The following is a 17,726-nucleotide window of genomic DNA, read 5'->3' as shown; positions in this document are numbered from 1 at the left end:
AATAAGATGAAAGTGTTTTTAAATTGATTTCAAAAATTTAATTTTGATCATAATTTTTATATTTTTAATTTTCAGAGCTTGTTTTTAATCCAAATATAACATATTTATATGTTTTTGGAATCAGAAAATGATGGAGAATAAGATGAATGTAAATTTGGATCGTTTTATAAAAAATTTTATTTTTACAATTTTCAGATTTTTAATGACCAAAGTCATTAATTAATTTTTAAGCCACCAAGCTGAAATGCAATACCGAAGTCCGGGCTTCGTCGGAGATTACTTGACCAAAATTTCAACCAATTTGGTTGAAAAATGAGAGCGTGACAGTGCCGCCTCAACTTTCACGAAAAGCCGGATATGACGTCATCAAAGACATTTATCAAAAAAATGAAAAAAACGTCTGAGGATATCATACCCAGGAACTCTCATGTCAAATTTCATAAAGATCGGTCCAGTAGTTTAGTCTGAATCGCTCTACACACACACACAGACAGACAGACAGACACACATACACCACGACCCTCGTCTCGATTCCCCCCTCTATGTAAAATGTAAACAAGTCGCGTAAGGCGAAATAACTATATTTAGTCAAGCTGTGGAACTCACAAAATGCAACTGAACGTAGTCCGCCGCTAGTGCAAGTGACGAGCCTGTTTGGCGTGGTAGCGGTTGCGGTGTGCTTCATAGCACGCTTTACTGTACCTCTTTTCGTTTTAACTTTGTGAGCGTGTTTTTTATCCAAACATATCATATCTATATGTTTTTGGAATCAGGAACCGACAAGGAATAAGATGAAAGTGTTTTTAAATTGATTAAAAAAATTTTGATCATAATTTTTATATTTTTAATTGTCAGAGCTTGTTTTTAATCCAAATATAACATATTTATATGTTTTTGGAATCAGGGAATGATGAAGAATAAGATGAACGTAAATTTGAATCGTTTTATAAATTAATTTTTTATTTTTACAATTTTCAGATTTTTAATGACCAAAGTCATTAATTAATTTTTAAGCCACAAAGCTGAAATGCAATACCGAAGTCCGGCCTTCGTCGAAGATTGCTTGGCCAAAATGTCAATCAATTTGATTGAAAAATGAGGGTGTGACAGTGCCGCCTCAACTTTTACAAAAAGCCGGATATGACGTCATCAAAGGTATTTATCGAAAAAAAGAAAAAAACGTCCGGGGATATAATTCCCAGGAACTCTCATGTCAAATTTCATAAAGATCGGTCCAGTAGTTTGGTCTGAATCGCTCTACACACACACACAGACAGACAGACAGACACACATACACCACAACCCTCGTCTCGATTCCCCCCTCTACGTTAAAACATTTAGTCAAAACTTGACTAAATGTAAAAAGAAGAGTTTGCTATATGGAAACATAGAATGTCACCACAAAGTATTCCACATTTTATTTATCACATACACACTTGTAAGAAGCAAGTTTGAAAATAAGTGAGGTACTAATTAAATATCTTAATATTTGAAAAGTAAACACACACACACAGACACACACACAACACACACACACACACACACACACACACACACACACACACACTTGAGAAACTGACCCGGCAGAAACCCAGGTACATCAACAAAGGTGATAATTGGAATATTGAAGGCATCACAGAATCGAACGAAGCGAGCTCCTTTCACTGAAGAATTGATGTCCAAACAACCTGCATTCAACACACAATGAGTTCATCTTTAACACATTGAAAGCCAATTACATTAGACCAATAATTATTATCAAATATATTGCATTTCTTGTAATGCCAGCACTTGTCAGATTCTCTAACTTTAAAAAAATCTGTATCTAAAATATCACGATCATAACCTATGCAGTCAAGGAATAAAAACATACAAATTGACAATTTAGCTAACATACCAGGCATTTTACAGTAAACATAGGATTTTGTTTTCTTTTAGCCTAACATATCATACACACTATTTTTTTTAGCAGTATCCAGAATGGCCTCGTTGCAAATAATTCCAGACTACGCAACTGTTCCCGAATCTAACGTTACCTGCTGCAACTTTGGGCTGGTTGCCAACAACACCCACTGTGCGACCATCCATGCGGGCAAAGCCGACCACGATGTTGCGGGCATAATCTGGCATGATCTCAAAGAACTCATTGTTGTCCACTATCTGCAACAGACAATGCATAGATAGCACTGGGTGTGTCTGGTACATTTGCAGAACAGAGCTAGGCTCTAATATTTGCCACTCTGAAAAAAATGCATGAGCTGAAAACAGTACACGTACAATGTACCTTTTAATCACCCCTCCTCTTCTTGCCCTCCCCTCTCTGCCCCCCCCCCCCCCCCCCCCAATAAAACCACTCTCTTTCCCTAACCACAACCTGCCTTTTCTTCCCTTCTTCACTGCTATCCCACTGTTCCTCACACAAATTTAATAATAATAATAAAATAATAAATTCTCTGCTGTTTTCTACCCTACTATAAGCAGGCAGGTTATCCAAGGTTTCCTCATGTTATACTTTTGCAATGATTATTTTTAAAGTGCCTGAATTAAAGCAAACAGTACATCTCATCTTGTTCAACATGTTCACTCTTCTACAAACAAATCTAAACAGAGGCAACCATTATCAGCCAGTGGTCAGGGTTTGCCTCAACTTCAAGGGGTGCAACCCTTCCACAACCCATAACCAACAACCCCCCAAAAGACAAAAATAACTAAGTAATCAGCAAACCCTGTCAATACATTATGTGACCTACTCCAAGAACAACATCTTTCATGTCATAGGCTGCTGTTGTTTCCAGGGGAACCACATCTACACATTGTGTGACCTACGGTACCCCAAGAACAACATCTTTCATGTCATAGGCTGCTGTTGTTTCCAGGGAAACCACATCTACACATTGTGTGACCTACCCCAAGAACAACATCTTTTATGTCATAGGCTGCTGTTGTCTCCAGGGGAACCACAGTGTCCAGGCCTGGTACCTCTCGGTCCCTGCAGAAAATAAAAATAAGCGTTGCATTTCAATGCTTGTTATTCTCTCAGCTGCCAGGAGACTGCATGGTTCCGCATAGCTCCCAGTCACATGAGTCTCTAATTGCACATGCTGCATGCATTCAGAGCACTAACTTACCTTTGTTTCACAGATGATATACATGTCCACAGTCTTAAAAGCAGGTTGCACTGTATATGCATTCACTCGTCACAGTGGAACTCCCCTTTTGAGACACTCCTAGTCTTTCGGCTGAGACGAAAAACCAAGGTCCCTTCGTGTACACTACGATTGACAAAAGGGTCTTTCCTGGCAAAATTGTATAGGCATAGATAAACAAAATTTCCACCAAAATACCCGTGTGACTTGGAATAATAGGCCGTGAAAAGTAGGATATGCGCCGAAATGGCTGCGATCTGCTGGTCGATGTGAATGCGTGATGTATTGTGTAAAAATTTCCATCCCACACGGCATAAATAGATCCCTGCGCCTTGAGTCCGAGTCTGGAGATACGCGCGCGATATAAGACTTCATATAATAACTCCTTTGCTGCCATCATTGTGTGCAATGGCGGTGGCAGCGTTGTCGTTGTCAACAACAACAACAACAACACCACCACCACCACTAATACCACCACCGCCATTCCCATACAATTTATCTTGCCAATCCTCTCTGCACAGCACTTATGATCACAGCGAATACTCACCATGGATCGTCACATCTGCGGACGGGAGAGGCATCTTCGTTGCTCAGTGGCAGAAAATTGAAGAAGTCTCGCAACTGTAGCAGGGCGTCAATATCATCCTCAAAGGCCTTGTGGGCAACACCTAGCGAATAATAGCAACACACAACAAAACACCACTTGTCAATGAAGGCATTAGAAGGCTTTAGTGTGTATGTGGCAGTGACTTATGGGAAGCTTGTATAAATGTTCACTGGAAAATGAGAAGAGAGTCAGGGTAGGTAATGTGGTCAGTGGTTTTATTACTGAGGGCCTTCCTGTGCAACTTCACAGAGGAAAATTAAAAATTTTAATAATAAATTTTCATTTGATTAATATACTTACCCAACTCACATATAGCAATTAACCCATAGTTCAGTGCTGATATCGCTGTACGCGTCCCCTTAGCAACAAGGAAGACGCCTCTAAAAAAGAGTGACCGAGACCCGTAAGGGTATCCAAGCCAGCCCGTAAGGGAGGCTGCCTTCCATATGCGCGCGCATATGCCGCCATCTTGTCATTCTACACGAAGCCCAACTCACTACTTTTTTAGACCCCCATACCCCCCACAGCGGGGAGGCGGGAGGGAATAAACGATGTGAGTTGGGTAAGTATATTAATCAAATGAAAATTTATTATTAAAATTTTTAATTAAATTACATATCTTACCCAACTCACATATAGCAGATTGCTACTATAGGAGGAGGGTACTTACCAACTTAAGACCGCAGGACCTGCCCTGCAGCCACGAGAGCAGGCAAAGCCGCACTGCCATCTTGCCGCCTTGCCGCAATGTCTCTCAAATAAAAATTGATGAACACGTCCTCAGATTTCCAATAAGCCGCCGCCAGGACCTCTGATAGGCGCCCTGAGCGAAGCACGGCCACAGAAGACGCCCAAGCCCTCGCTTCGTGCGTCCTGGCTGACGTAAGAGGAAGCACCGCCCTGACCTCGCCAGACTGGCGTTGCCACCATCCATACGCTTGCTTAATGGTCAGTGAAACCCATTTAGTCAAGGTGACCTTCGAGATATCCTTCGCCCGCACAGTGTTGAGGGATATAAACAATAATTTCTGAGTTTCCGAGCGAATCGGCGAAGACCTAGACAGGTAGCTGCTTAACGCCCTGACAGGACAATTTGACAGATCAGGGTCTCCAGGAGCGAGTATATCGCTCAAGGGTGGAATACGAATGCAAGGCGAAGCCTGACCGGGCTTTTGATTTTTAGCGAGAAAATTAGACGTAAATCTCAAAGAGTAGGAGCCATCCCTCTCCAGGGAAATATCTTTAGCGAGACCAGAAAGTGCGTGCACCTCGCTACCCCTCCTAGCCGTGGCAAGCAAGACCAAAAACAGAGTTTTTCTCGTCAAATTAGGTAAACTAGCCAACCGGAGAGGCTCAAAGTCCTCCGATGCAAGGAAACGGAGAACCACAAACAGATCCCAAGCAGGGAGCTGTGATCTTGAGAGCGCTGCGTCAAGGGCAGCTCCCTTAAGCACGCTTGAAATGACACCGTCAAGATTGATCTTGCGACCGAGCTGTCTAAGAGTGGAAGAAATCGCAGACCTTCTAACTCGCAGTGACGAAGGAGAGACCCCCCTACTAGCCAACCAAGAGAGGTGGTTGGCTACCTCCATGGACCTTGGGGAAAGATGTTGAACCTTATTCTCAGAGCACCACTTGGCCCATGCAGCCCAATGAGAAGAGTACACGGAGCTAGTTGAGTCTCTGTGTGCTTTCTGTACCAGTTTCAGAGTTGTGGCCGAGGCCCCGGCACGACGCAGAGCGATTCTGACAGAATCCAGCCGTGAAGCTGCAACGCTTGCGGATTCTCGTGCGGGACCCCTGACCTGGGCTGTAACAGGTCGCCCCTTCGAACGCCTAGAGGAATGGGTGGGCGCACTGCCAGCCGCAGAAGGTCCGGATACCAGTGCTGGCTGGGCCAAAGAGGAGCAACCAGCACCAGCGCTGGTTTTTCCAGATCCACTTTCCTTACCACCTTCCCAAGCAGGCAAAACGGAGGAAAAGCGTAAGCCTGCAGATTTGACCAATCCAGATCCAACGCGTTCACCGCCCACGCCAGAGGGTCCGGGAACGGTGAGACGAAAAGGGGAAGCCTGGTGGAGAATCTCGTTGCAAACAGATCTATGCAAGGCTTGTCTACTTGAACCCAAAGACGGTCCAACGCCTGGTGGGAGAGGGTCCATTCTGAATGCAGAACCTTGTCCCCCCGACTGAGGGCATCCGCCAAAACATTGAGCGTGCCCTTCAGGTACTTCGCTGAGAGAAGTATGTTGTGCGAGCTGCACCAAACCAACAGACGGCAAGCGCTCTCCGACAGCTTCTGCGAGCGTGTGCCCCCCTGCCGATTTATGTAAGCGGCCACAGTCGTATTGTCCGTGTGGACTTGAACATGACTGCCCCCCAGAAGCGGCAGGAAAGCCTGTAGACCCAGAGACACAGCCTCCAGCTCCAGCACGTTTATGTGCTGAGGAGCTAGGGAGAGATCCCACAGACCGGAGGCTGTCTGATCGGCCAGATGAGCACCCCAGCCTGTCATGGATGCATCTGTAACAAGAATGTTCTCCGGCGCCGGAGGAACGATCGGAACACCCTGAGAGACCCAGGGGAGCAGCCAAACACTTGTAGTGTTGCTGAACCAACTCCCCAGTCCTATGCGAACATTCCAGCCCTGAGAGGCTTGGTCCCACTGCCTCCTCAAAGCCGCCTGAAACGGCCTCTTGTGGACCCTGCCTAGAGGCACAAGGGGAGCCATCGATTCCATCTGCCCCAGTAGGGAGGACAACTCCCGGGCCGTGGACACACTCTTTCCTATCAACAAGCGAACCAAGTTCTGAAGCTTGTCCACCCTCTTTTGAGAGGGACGGACTAACCACTCCACCGTATCGAAATCCATGCCCAGGTAAGTGAAGCGCTGGGATGGTTCTAACTCTGACTTCCCTAGATTGACTGTAAAGCCCAGCTGAGCCGCCAGGTCGAGAACCCTCGCAGTCTGAGTTCTGCACATGTACTGGTCCTGATGCAGATTCAACCAATCGTCTAAATACGCCCGTAGGCGTACCCCCTCTTGTCTGACAAGGGAGCAAAGCTGGCGAACGACCAGCGTGAAGATCCAGGGGGCCAGGGAAAGCCCGAAGGGGAGTGCCCGAAATTGAAACACTTTCTCGCCCCACAGAAAGCGCAGCCATTTCCTGTCTTGAACATGCATGAGCACATGGAAATACGCGTCGGTGAGATCCACCGACGTGGCCCAATCTCCCGGACGCAGAGCTTCCCTTACAGAGAGTGGAGTCTCCATGACAAACTTGACTACCCGTAGGTATTTGTTCAGGGTGGACAGGTCCAAAACAGGCCTCCAAGCCCCTGAGGCTTTGGGCACCACGAACAGCCTGCCGTAAAAGCCGAGGGACTCTCGATCTCGAACTTCCTCTATCGCACCCTTCAGAAGTAGGGAAGCCACCTCCGCATGAACGGCTGACTTGGCTTCCGGGTCCACGGGATATCTGAAAGGCGGAGGTATCCTGGACAGAGGTGCCTTCCCCTCTGCCCAGAGGAGACGGAATCCCGAACGCACTATTCCCAAAATCCACCGGCTGGACACCAGGCGTGTCCAGGCGGCCAAGGCCCTGGAGGGGCCACCCGCCGCCACCACGGCGGGGGTTACTGGGAATAGTGGCTCGGGAGACCCTCATTGGGGGTGAGGCTTGTGCCCCGACCCCCGAGAACCCCCAAAGGAGCCTCTCTTCTGGTAAGGCGCGCCTCGCCCCCTACCCCGAAAAGAGGTGGACTGATTTGCATCTTGCCCCCCCCAGACGAAGAAGGCTGAGCCTTACTCTGGGAGGTAGGCTTGCTCTGAACCTTCTGAAAGCCGTGGTGAGCAATCCTTGCAATAGCCAGATCCCTAGCGTCCTGGGTTTCCTTCTGCAAAGCGTCCAAAGAGGAAGTACCCAGCAGCGACCCTTCCGTAAAAGGAGATACCTTAAGTCTGTCAATGGTACCCCTGTCTCGGATCTTAGAACCCGCCAAAAAGGCAGTTCTGCGGGAATGCACAGCATGCCCGTAAAGCCTGGCTGACAAGCTCAATTGTTCCTGAGAGACCTTGGCCAGCGTCGCCAACAGAGTTGTCACATCCTCCTGGGAGGCGTCGTAACGGAACTCAAACGGGTCTAACGATGAAGCGATAGACCTAGACAAAGAGCGTTGGAGAGAACTAGAGACGGAACCCAACTCGAGCAGAGATCTACCCGTCTCCTCCAAAGCCTGAAGAGCAGACTCCGTGTAAGGGACTGTTCTATCCCTGGCATACCCGTCCTCCCGCAGAGAAAGCAGTTCCGGAGTCACCGGTAGAACTGATCTCGGCAAAGCGAAAGAGTCAAGTAGAGCGACGGGACGAACCAACAGTTTAGAGCTCTTTGAGAGCGCAGAACAAGGAACGTGCTGACCCGCTTTAGCCAACCAGGGGCCCACCACCTCCGGCGCCTCCCCATGCTGTGACAGCAGCGGAAAGGCATCGGACATAGCTCGACCTTTCGCAAAAACCTTCGACATCTCGACCGCCACAGAGGGGGACTCCCGGAATCGGAACGAACTTTTCGGTTCCTTAGCACTCCTGAAATCCCCTAAGGCAGAAGGAGGATGGACAAACTGAGATTTGTTCACCGCCACCTCCTCCTCGAGATATTTCGAAGCCACTCCAGCCGCCAGAGCCACCGCATCTGGCAGCTGCCGTGGCAAAAAGAATCCAGCACCTTCAGCCTGAGAGGCGGCACCGTCATCCAGGTAGCCTTCGTGCCCTTCCGTGCACTCCGGAGGCTGGTCCCCGTACTGACTAACAGAGTCAAGTCCAGAGCCAGCCATACTACCACCAACTTCCTGCCCCCTGGGCGGAAGCAGATGCCCTTCAACCTGACCACAGTCTACTGACGAGGCGGGAAGAATAGGAACATCTGTTCGCTTGTCAGGGCCCTTAGCACCCACTGACACCCCGACTAAGCGGTGGATATCAGCCGATGTTTCAGAACTTTCACCTGGGATGAGACCCGAGGCTACTCCCTCAAGACAACGCTCACGTGGAGTGCACATACCTTGTGAAGAAGAACGGACACCGGCCGGAGACCCCACGGGAGCCTGAGAGATCCCATCCTGAGACGCATGCACGTCCGCCCTCGTAACAGTAGCAGAGGGAGGCAAACGCACACTGGCCAGCGACGACGTACCCCCGACACCTGCCGGCAGCGCACGTATCTCCGCCTTAGTTGACGAAACTTCAGCCGCTAAGGCCGAAACCTGAGAGCTTAATGTCAAAAGCAAAGAAGCAAAATCCGCAGATGCAAGCCCAGAACCTACAGGCGAGACATCCCCTACAACATGCTTAACCCCGAGCAAGGGCTTCTCCGTAGGTTTAGCAGACGAACCGGAAACTCCGGGCACGCCAACAACAACATCACTACATTTTTTGGATTCTGAACCCGAAAGAGACACGGGCGTATCGCCGTGCGTTTTAGAACTTCTAGAACTTCTAGAACTTTTCTTAACAGGAGAGGGCGAAGCAGCTACATGTTTAGATGTTGACCTCTTCCCGTCCGCATTGTCGGCCATGATGAAAACAACTCACAAACAAATTTGGAAAAAATTTTGTAAGTCCGAAAACAAGCCAACAATGCCGCCAAAATTCAGGTAAAAAATGGAAAGATCTCACCTCAACAGCAAATGCGAAGTCCGGAGACAAGAAGACACCAAGGGGAACACAAACCAGGTCTGGAAGACCAAGCAAGTAGGCTGAAAACACAGCCGGAGCGTACCAAACACGACCAGCTCCACTGAGCGCTGAGAGTAGAATGACAAGATGGCGGCATATGCGCGCGCATATGGAAGGCAGCCTCCCTTACGGGCTGGCTTGGATACCCTTACGGGTCTCGGTCACTCTTTTTTAGAGGCGTCTTCCTTGTTGCTAAGGGGACGCGTACAGCGATATCAGCACTGAACTATGGGTTAATTGCTATATGTGAGTTGGGTAAGATATGTAATTTAATTGCTACCATACATTTGCATGGACATTGATGCAGAACAGTGGTACTGCCCTTTTAAGACAACCATAAATCTGAGAAAATTAGGTCTTTAACTCGATGGCGTCTTGAAAATGGAGGTACTTTTACAGAGCTTGAAAACAAAAAGTCTGAGAAAACAGGGTCTTGAAAAGGGGGAATTTTAAATTGGGGGCTCTTAAACGAAGTTTCCACTGTAGTGTTACACCATCCCTCTCCTCCCCTGCTTAAAACAGAAGACCCATCAACTTTAGAGAACGTACAGAGCAACCTATATCACCACTTCCCATCAATGTTTGCTGTGTCTTCCCACTGTATACCTGAAGTGGTGGTATGTGTCTTTGCTCCACCCAGCTCCTCTTGTGTAACATCTTCGTTGGTCACTGACTGTAACATACGAAAACACACACAATAAATGATCAGAATTAGAACTCTCCCATTTCCATGTAAATATATGCTCCCACTGGTAGCCTGCACAGCAAACAAAATCTTGTTCATGTTGTGCTTCCAAGAAGGCAGAAAGGAAAAGAAATAAAAAGGAAAGAAAACACAATAGAGCGCTCAAAGATTACAACACGAGTCCGAACGCGATCAATAACAGCATCACATTATCACAAAATGTGTATATTATTAAAAACAAGTCACGTAAGGCGAAATTACTACATTTAGCCAAGCTGTGGAACTCACAGAATGAAACTGAACGTAGTCCGCCGCTAGTGCAAAAGGCAGCGAAAGTGACGAGCCTGTTTGGCGCGGTAGCGATTGCGCTGTGCTTTACCGACTGTACCTCTCTTCGTTTTAACTTTCTGAGCGTGTTTTTAATCCAAACATATCATATCTATATGTTTTTGGAATCAGGAACCGACAAGGAATAAGATGAAATAGTTTTTAAAACGATTTCGAAAATTTAATTTTGATCATAATTTTTATATTTTTAATTTTCAGAGCTTGTTTTTAATCCAAATATAACATATGTATATGTTTTTGGAATCAGAAAATGACGAAGAATAAGATGAAATTGTTTTTGGATCGTTTAATAAAAAAATAATTTTAATTACAAGTTTCCGATTTTTAATGACCAAACTCACTCATTAGTTTTTAAGCCACCAAGCTGAAATGCAATACCAAACCCCGGCCTTCGTCGAAGATTGCTTTGCCAAAATTTCAATCAATTTAATTGAAAAATGAGGGTGTGACAGTGCCGCCTCAACTTTTACAAAAAGCCGGATATGACGTCATCAAAGGTATTTATCGAAAAAAAGAAAAAAACGTCCGAGGATATCATACCCAGGAACTCTCATGTCAAATTTCATAAAGATCGGCCCAGTAGTTTAGTCTGAATCGCTCTACACACACACACAGACACACACACACACACACACACCACGACCCTCGTCTCGATTCCCCCCTCTATGTTAAAACATTTAGTCAAAACTTGACTAAATGTAAAAATGGGGGGGGGGGGGGGGGGGCGGCCTGGTAGCTCAATTGGTAGAGTACTGGACTTGTGATCCTCAGGTTCCAACCCAGGCCAGGACAGACACAGGCCAGGACAGACACAGGTCAACTCAAAGATGATATCCATGTCCCACCCGGGTCATCCTGCCAGATGTGTTGGGGCTGATAACCCCACCTAAACACCCATACACCTCAGTAGCTGTGAGTGTCTCTTGGTGCTGCTAGCTTCCCACTGAGAGGAAGTGACCTGAATTTCCCAGCAATTGGATAATAAAGTATGAAATGAAAAAAAGAAAAGAAATAAAACAGCTTCTAACAAGCAGTATTCCTACATCAACCTCCCAGCATTCACTTCTCATGCTCCAGAAGAAAATTTAGAGCTAATGAGCTGAAACACCTACAAACAAGATCCTAACTATCTCTCCGATTGTGACACATGCCATGAATCTAATGAGAGAGGTGCAACTAGGGGCAGATAATGGGTCATAAAACAGCACTATTATCTCCCTTCCTTGAGACAGACAAAATGGCTTTTGAGAGACTCTTGTGATCGTTACAGCAATGATCCGATGCATTAATTTTTACTTCTCCAATTCAAGAGTGAGTGTGTGTGTGTGTGTGTGTGTGTGTGTGTGTGTGTGTGTGTGTGTGTGTGTGTGTGTGTGTGTGTGTGTGTGAGAGAGAGAGAGAGAGAGAGAGAGAGAGAGAGAAAGAGTGCAGGAGTGCGTGTGTGTGTGTCTTTCCCCCCCCCCCCCACCCCAGTCCCTTCCCCCTCTCCCTCATCCACGCACCCCCATTCCCATCCCAAGCAACTTATAGTTTGAATATCCTAGCCAGTGCTGAAGGAGATAAAACAACACCAACATCAACAACAACTTGAATTTCTCAAAGTTATCCTCTCACTACCCCCACCCTCTCCACCTCCACCACCCCCCTACACCCCACCCTCTTGGAGATAACACTGGTTCTGGTCCATCTCCTGGTCTACTGGCACTGGAGAAGAATGAATACGACTGACTTCATTTATGACAGTTTTGCTCACTAGAGTTTGTAAAATGAAATAAAAAATAAAAAAGTAAAAAGAAGTTTTCAAAAAAAACACTTTAAAAACCCAAACCAAATGCCAGTTGAAATCTCTAAAAGCTGCTATGATATCTACCACACCACCCTTCATTCTTAATTGTACTTCAGTATCTTCAACTTGGAACGTTAAAGGCACAATCCTTCCGTGTAAACGATCCGGTTCACCATCTCAGATCTCTGCTGACTTTTTGTTTTGCAAGGGATAAGTTTGTTTGTTTGTTTGCTTAACGCCCAGCCGACCACGAAGGGCCATATCAGGGCGGTGCTGCTTTGACATATAACGTGCGCCACACACAAGACAGAAGTCGCAGCACAGGCTTCATGTCTCACCCAGTCAAATTATTCTGACACCGGACCAACCAGTCCTAGCACTAACCCCATAATGCCAGACGCCAGGCGGAGCAGCCACTAGATTGCCAATTTTAAAGTCTTAGGTATGACCCGGCCGGGGTTCGAACCCACGACCTCCCGATCACGGGGCGGACGCCTTACCACTAGGCCACCGTGCCGGTGCAAGGGATAAGGCCAGCCCTCCAATTGGACACATACAAACAAAATAAAATCAATAAGAAATTACTTAATAAAAAAAGCTAAAAAAACAAAGGATTACTGTACTCACCGATACAAAGACGACACAAGACGATTACGAATTTTCGCTTCTGGAAGCATCATCAGGAAAAGAACACAAAAGACAACAACAAGTCGCGTAAGGCGAAAATACAACATTTAGTCAAGTAGCTGTCGAACTCACAGAATGAAACTGAACGCAATGCCATTTTTCAGCAAGACCGTATACTCGTAGCATCGTCAGTCCACCGCTCATGGCAAAGGCAGTGAAATTGACAAGAAGAGCGGGGTAGTAGTTGCGCTAAGAAGGATAGCACGCTTTTCTGTCCCTCTCTTTGTTTTAACTTTCTGAGCGTGTTTTTAATCCTAACATATCATATCTATATGTTTTTGGAATCAGGAACCGACAAGGAATAAGATGAAAGTGTTTTTAAATTGATTTGGACAATTTAATTTTGATAATAATTTTTATATATTTAATTTTCAGAGCTTGTTTGTAATCCGAATATAACATATTTATATGTTTTTGGAATCAGCAAATGATGGAGAATAAGATAAACGTAAATTTGGATCGTTTTATAAATTTTTATTTTTTTTTACAATTTTCAGATTTTTAATGACCAAAGTCATTAATTAATTTTTAAGTCACCAAGCTGAAATGCAATACCGAAGTCCAGGCTTTGTCGAAGATTACTTGACCAAAATTTCAACCAATTTGGTTGAAAAATGAGGGCGTGACAGTGCCGCCTCAACTTTCACGAAAAGCCGGATATGACGTCATCAAAGACATTTATCAAAAAAATGAAAAAAACGTTCGGGGATTTCATACCCAGGAACTCTCATGTCAAATTTCATAAAGATCGGTCCAGTAGTTTAGTCTGAATCGCTCTACACACACACACACACACACACACACACACACACACGCACACACGCACATACACCACGACCCTCGTTTCGATTCCCCCTCGATGTTAAAATATTTAGTCAAAACTTGACTAAATATAACAAGTCGCGTAAGGCGAAAATACAATATTTAGTCAAGTAGCTGTCGAACTCACAGAATGAAACTGAACGCAACGCAACGCAGCAAGACCGTATACTCGTAGCATCGTCACTCCACCGCCCGTGGCAAAGGCAGTGCCCGTGGAATTGACAAGAAGAGCGGGGTATTCGTTGCGCTGAGAAGGATAGCACGCTTTTCTGTACCTCTCTTCGTTTTAACTTTCTGAGCGTGTTTTTAATCCAAACATATCATATCTATATATTTTTGGAATCAGGAACCGACAAGGAATAAAATGAAAGTGTTTTTAAATTGATTTCGAAAAAAAAAATTTTGATAATAATTTTTATATATTTAATTTTCAGAGCTTGTTTTTAATCCGAATATAACATATTTATATGTTTTTGGAATCAGCAAATGATGGAGAATAAGATAAACGTAAATTTGGATCGTTTTATAAATTTTTATTTTTTTTTACAATTTTCATATTTTTAATGACCAAAGTCATTAATTAATTTTTAAGCCACCAAGCTGAAATGCAATACCGAAGTCCGGGCTTCGTCGAAGATTACTTGACCAAAATTTCAACCAATTTGGTTGAAAAATGAGGGCGTGACAGTGCCGCCTCAACTTTCACGAAAAGCCGGATATGACGTCATCAAAGACATTTATCAAAAAAATGAAAAAAACGTTCGGGGATTTCATACCCAGGAACTCTCATGTCAAATTTCATAACGATCGGTCCAGTAGTTTAGTCTGAATCGCTCTACACACACACACACACACACGCACACACGCACGCACGCACACACGCACACACGCACATACACCACGACCCTCGTTTCGATTCCCCCTCGATGTTAAAATATTTAGTCAAAACTTGACTAAATATAAAAAGCAGACGCAACACGGAACGAACAGGGTTTGAAAGAAAATGGAGGGGAAACACGCAAAAAGGGGAAGGAACTCTAGGAACGGAAATGAATGAAAGGGGAGAGAAGTAATCCTTTGTTATATTTAGTCAAGTTTTGACTAAATATTTTAACATCGAGGGGGAATCGAAACGAGGGTCGTGGTGTATGTGCGTGTGTCTGTGTGTGTGTCTGTGTGTGTGTGTGTGTAGAGCGATTCAGACTAAACTACTGGACCGATCTTTATGAAATTTGACATGAGAGTTCCTGGGTATGAAATCCCCGAACGTTTTTTTCATTTTTTTGATAAATGTCTTTGATGACGTCATATCCGGCTTTTCGTGAAAGTTGAGGCGGCACTGTCACGCCCTCATTTTTCAACCAAATTGGTTCAAATTTTGGTCAAGTAATCTTCGACGAAGCCCGGGGTTCGGTATTGCATTTCAGCTTGGTGGCTTAAAAATTAATCAATGACTTTGGTCATTAAAAATCGGAAAATTGTAAAAAAAAATAAAAATTTATAAAACGATCCAAATTTACGTTTATCTTATTCTCCATCATTTGCTGATTCCAAAAACATATAAATATGTTATATTCGGATTAAAAACAAGCTCTGAAAATTAAATATATAAAAATTATTATCAAAATTAAATTGTCCAAATCAATTTAAAAACACTTTCATCTTATTCCTTGTCGGTTCCTGATTCCAAAAACATATAGATATGATATGTTTGGATTAAAAACACGCTCAGAAAGTTAAAACAAAGAGAGGTACAGAAAAGCGTGCTATCCTTCTTAGCGCAACTACTAGCCCGCTCTTCTTGTCAATTTCACTGCCTTTGCCATGAGCGGTGGACTGACGATGCTACGAGTATACGGTCTTGCTGAAAAATGGCATTGCGTTCAGTTTCATTCTGTGAGTTCGACAGCTACTTGACTAAATATTGTATTTTCGCCTTACGCGACTTGTTTTTATATTTAGTCAAGTTTTAACTAAATATTTTAACATCGAGGGGGAATCGAAACGAGGGTCGTGGTGTATGTGTGTCTGTGCGTGTGTGTGTGTGTAGAGCGATTCAGACTAAACTACTGAACCGATCTTTATGAAATTTGACATGAGAGTTCCTGGGTATGAAATCCCCGAACGTTTTTTTCATTTTTTGGATAAATGTCTTTGATGACGTCATATCCGGCTTTTCGTGAAAGTTGAGGCGGCACTGTCACGCCCTCATTTTTCAACCAAATTGGTTGAAATTTTGGTCAAGTAATCTTCGACGAAGCCCGGACTTCGGTATTGCATTTCAGCTTGGTGGCTTAAAAATTAATTAATGACTTTGGTCATTAAAAATCTGAAAATTGTAAAAAAAAATAAAAATTTATAAAACGATCCAAATTTACGTTTATCTTATTCTCCATCATTTGCTGATTCCAAAAACATATAAATATGTTATATTCGGATTAAAAACAAGCTCTGAAAATTAAATATATAAAAATTATTATCAAAATTAAATTGTCGAAATCAATTTAAAAACACTTTCATCTTATTCCTTGTCGGTTCCTGATTCCAAAAACATATAGATATGATATGTTTGGATTAAAAACACGCTCAGAAAGTTAAAACAAAGAGAGGTACAGAAACGCGTGCTATCCTTCTTAGCGCAACTACTACCCCGCTCTTCTTGTCAATTTCACTGCCTTTGCCATGAGCGGTGGACTGACGATGCTACGAGTATACGGTCTTGCTGAAAAATGGCATTGCGTTCAGTTTCATTCTGTGAGTTCGACAGCTACTTGACTAAATATTGTATTTTCGCCTTACGCGACTTGTTTTTAACTTTGTTCATCTTACCACAGTCACTTCGTTGTTTAGATTTCACACAAAAAAGTCCAACTCTGCACAGAAAGCAGTCAGGATGCTGATATTTGGTATGTGACCAAGCAGAGGAATTGTCTTATCCGATGCTACAGTGGAACCCACCCCCCCACCCCCCCTTTGTAAGACCTCCAAAAATGTGAGAAAATCATGTCTTAAAAAGGAGGGAGTCTTAAAATGGGGGTAAATGTACATAGGTTATGAACAGAATCTCCGAGAAAACAGGGTTTTAAAAGGGAGGGAGTTTTAAATTGAGGGGTCACAAGGGGGGGGGGGAGTTTTAAATTGAGGGGTCACAAAGGGGGGGGGGGAGTTTTAAATTGAGGGGTCACAAAGGGGGGGGGGGGGAGTTTTAAATTGAGGGGTCACAAAGGGGGGTTCCACTGTAGTTACGCCGGACAGATCCAAGATAGTGAGCAGAACTGATTTCACACGAAGGGCCGGGCGGGGATGTAGCTCAGTCAGGGCGGGGATATAGCTCAGTCAGGGCGGGGATGTAGCTCAGTCAGGGCGGGGATGTAGCTCAGTCAGGGCGGGGATGTAGCTCAGTCAGGGCGGGGATGTAGCTCAGTCAGGGCGGGGATGTAGCTCAGTCAGGGCGGGGATGTAGCTCAGTCAGGGCGGGGATGTAGCTCAGTCAGGGCGGGGATGTAGCTCAGTCAGGGCGGGGATGTAGCTCAGTCAGGGCGGGGATGTAGCTCAGTCAGGGCGGGGATGTAGCTCAGTCAGGGCGGAGATGTAGCTCAGTCGGTAGCGCGCTGAATTTGTATCCAGTTGGCCGCTGTCAGCGTGAGTTCGTCCCCACGTTCGGCGAGAGATTTATTTTTCAGAGTCAACTTTGTGTGCAGACTCTCCTCGGTGTCCGAACACCCCCGTGTGTACACGCAAGCACAAGACCAAGTGCGCACGAAAAAGATCCTGTAATCCATGTCAGAGTTTGGTGGGTTATAGAAACACGAAAATACCCAGCATGCTTCCTCCGAAAGCGGCGTATGGCTGCCTAAATGGCGGGGTAAAAACGGTCATACACGTAAAAGCCGTGGGAGTTTCAGCCCATG

The 17,726-nt window shown here is 44.9% G+C and overlaps 1 protein-coding gene across 1 annotated transcript in view; it reads right to left on the bottom strand.

Moving 5' to 3' along the window:
- The window catches only part of LOC138983728 (propionyl-CoA carboxylase beta chain, mitochondrial-like), a 79,816-nt gene that overhangs the window by 9,104 nt on the left and 52,986 nt on the right, over positions 1-17,726 (bottom strand). Inside the window, exons 9-13 of the mRNA XM_070357039.1 lie at positions 10,094-10,160; positions 3,694-3,814; positions 2,908-2,989; positions 2,037-2,160; positions 1,581-1,688 (exon numbers count right to left, since the gene is read on the bottom strand). Coding sequence (XP_070213140.1) covers positions 1,581-1,688; positions 2,037-2,160; positions 2,908-2,989; positions 3,694-3,814; positions 10,094-10,160 — 502 coding nt within the window. The remainder of the gene's footprint in view (positions 1-1,580; positions 1,689-2,036; positions 2,161-2,907; positions 2,990-3,693; positions 3,815-10,093; positions 10,161-17,726) is intronic.

The sequence above is a fragment of the Littorina saxatilis genome, linkage group LG13 (assembly GCF_037325665.1).
Source record: "Littorina saxatilis isolate snail1 linkage group LG13, US_GU_Lsax_2.0, whole genome shotgun sequence".
NCBI classification, from domain to species: Eukaryota; Metazoa; Mollusca; class Gastropoda; order Littorinimorpha; family Littorinidae; genus Littorina; species Littorina saxatilis.
Note: the sequence above shows the minus strand (reverse complement) of the source record. Positions and strands in the feature narration are given on the sequence as shown.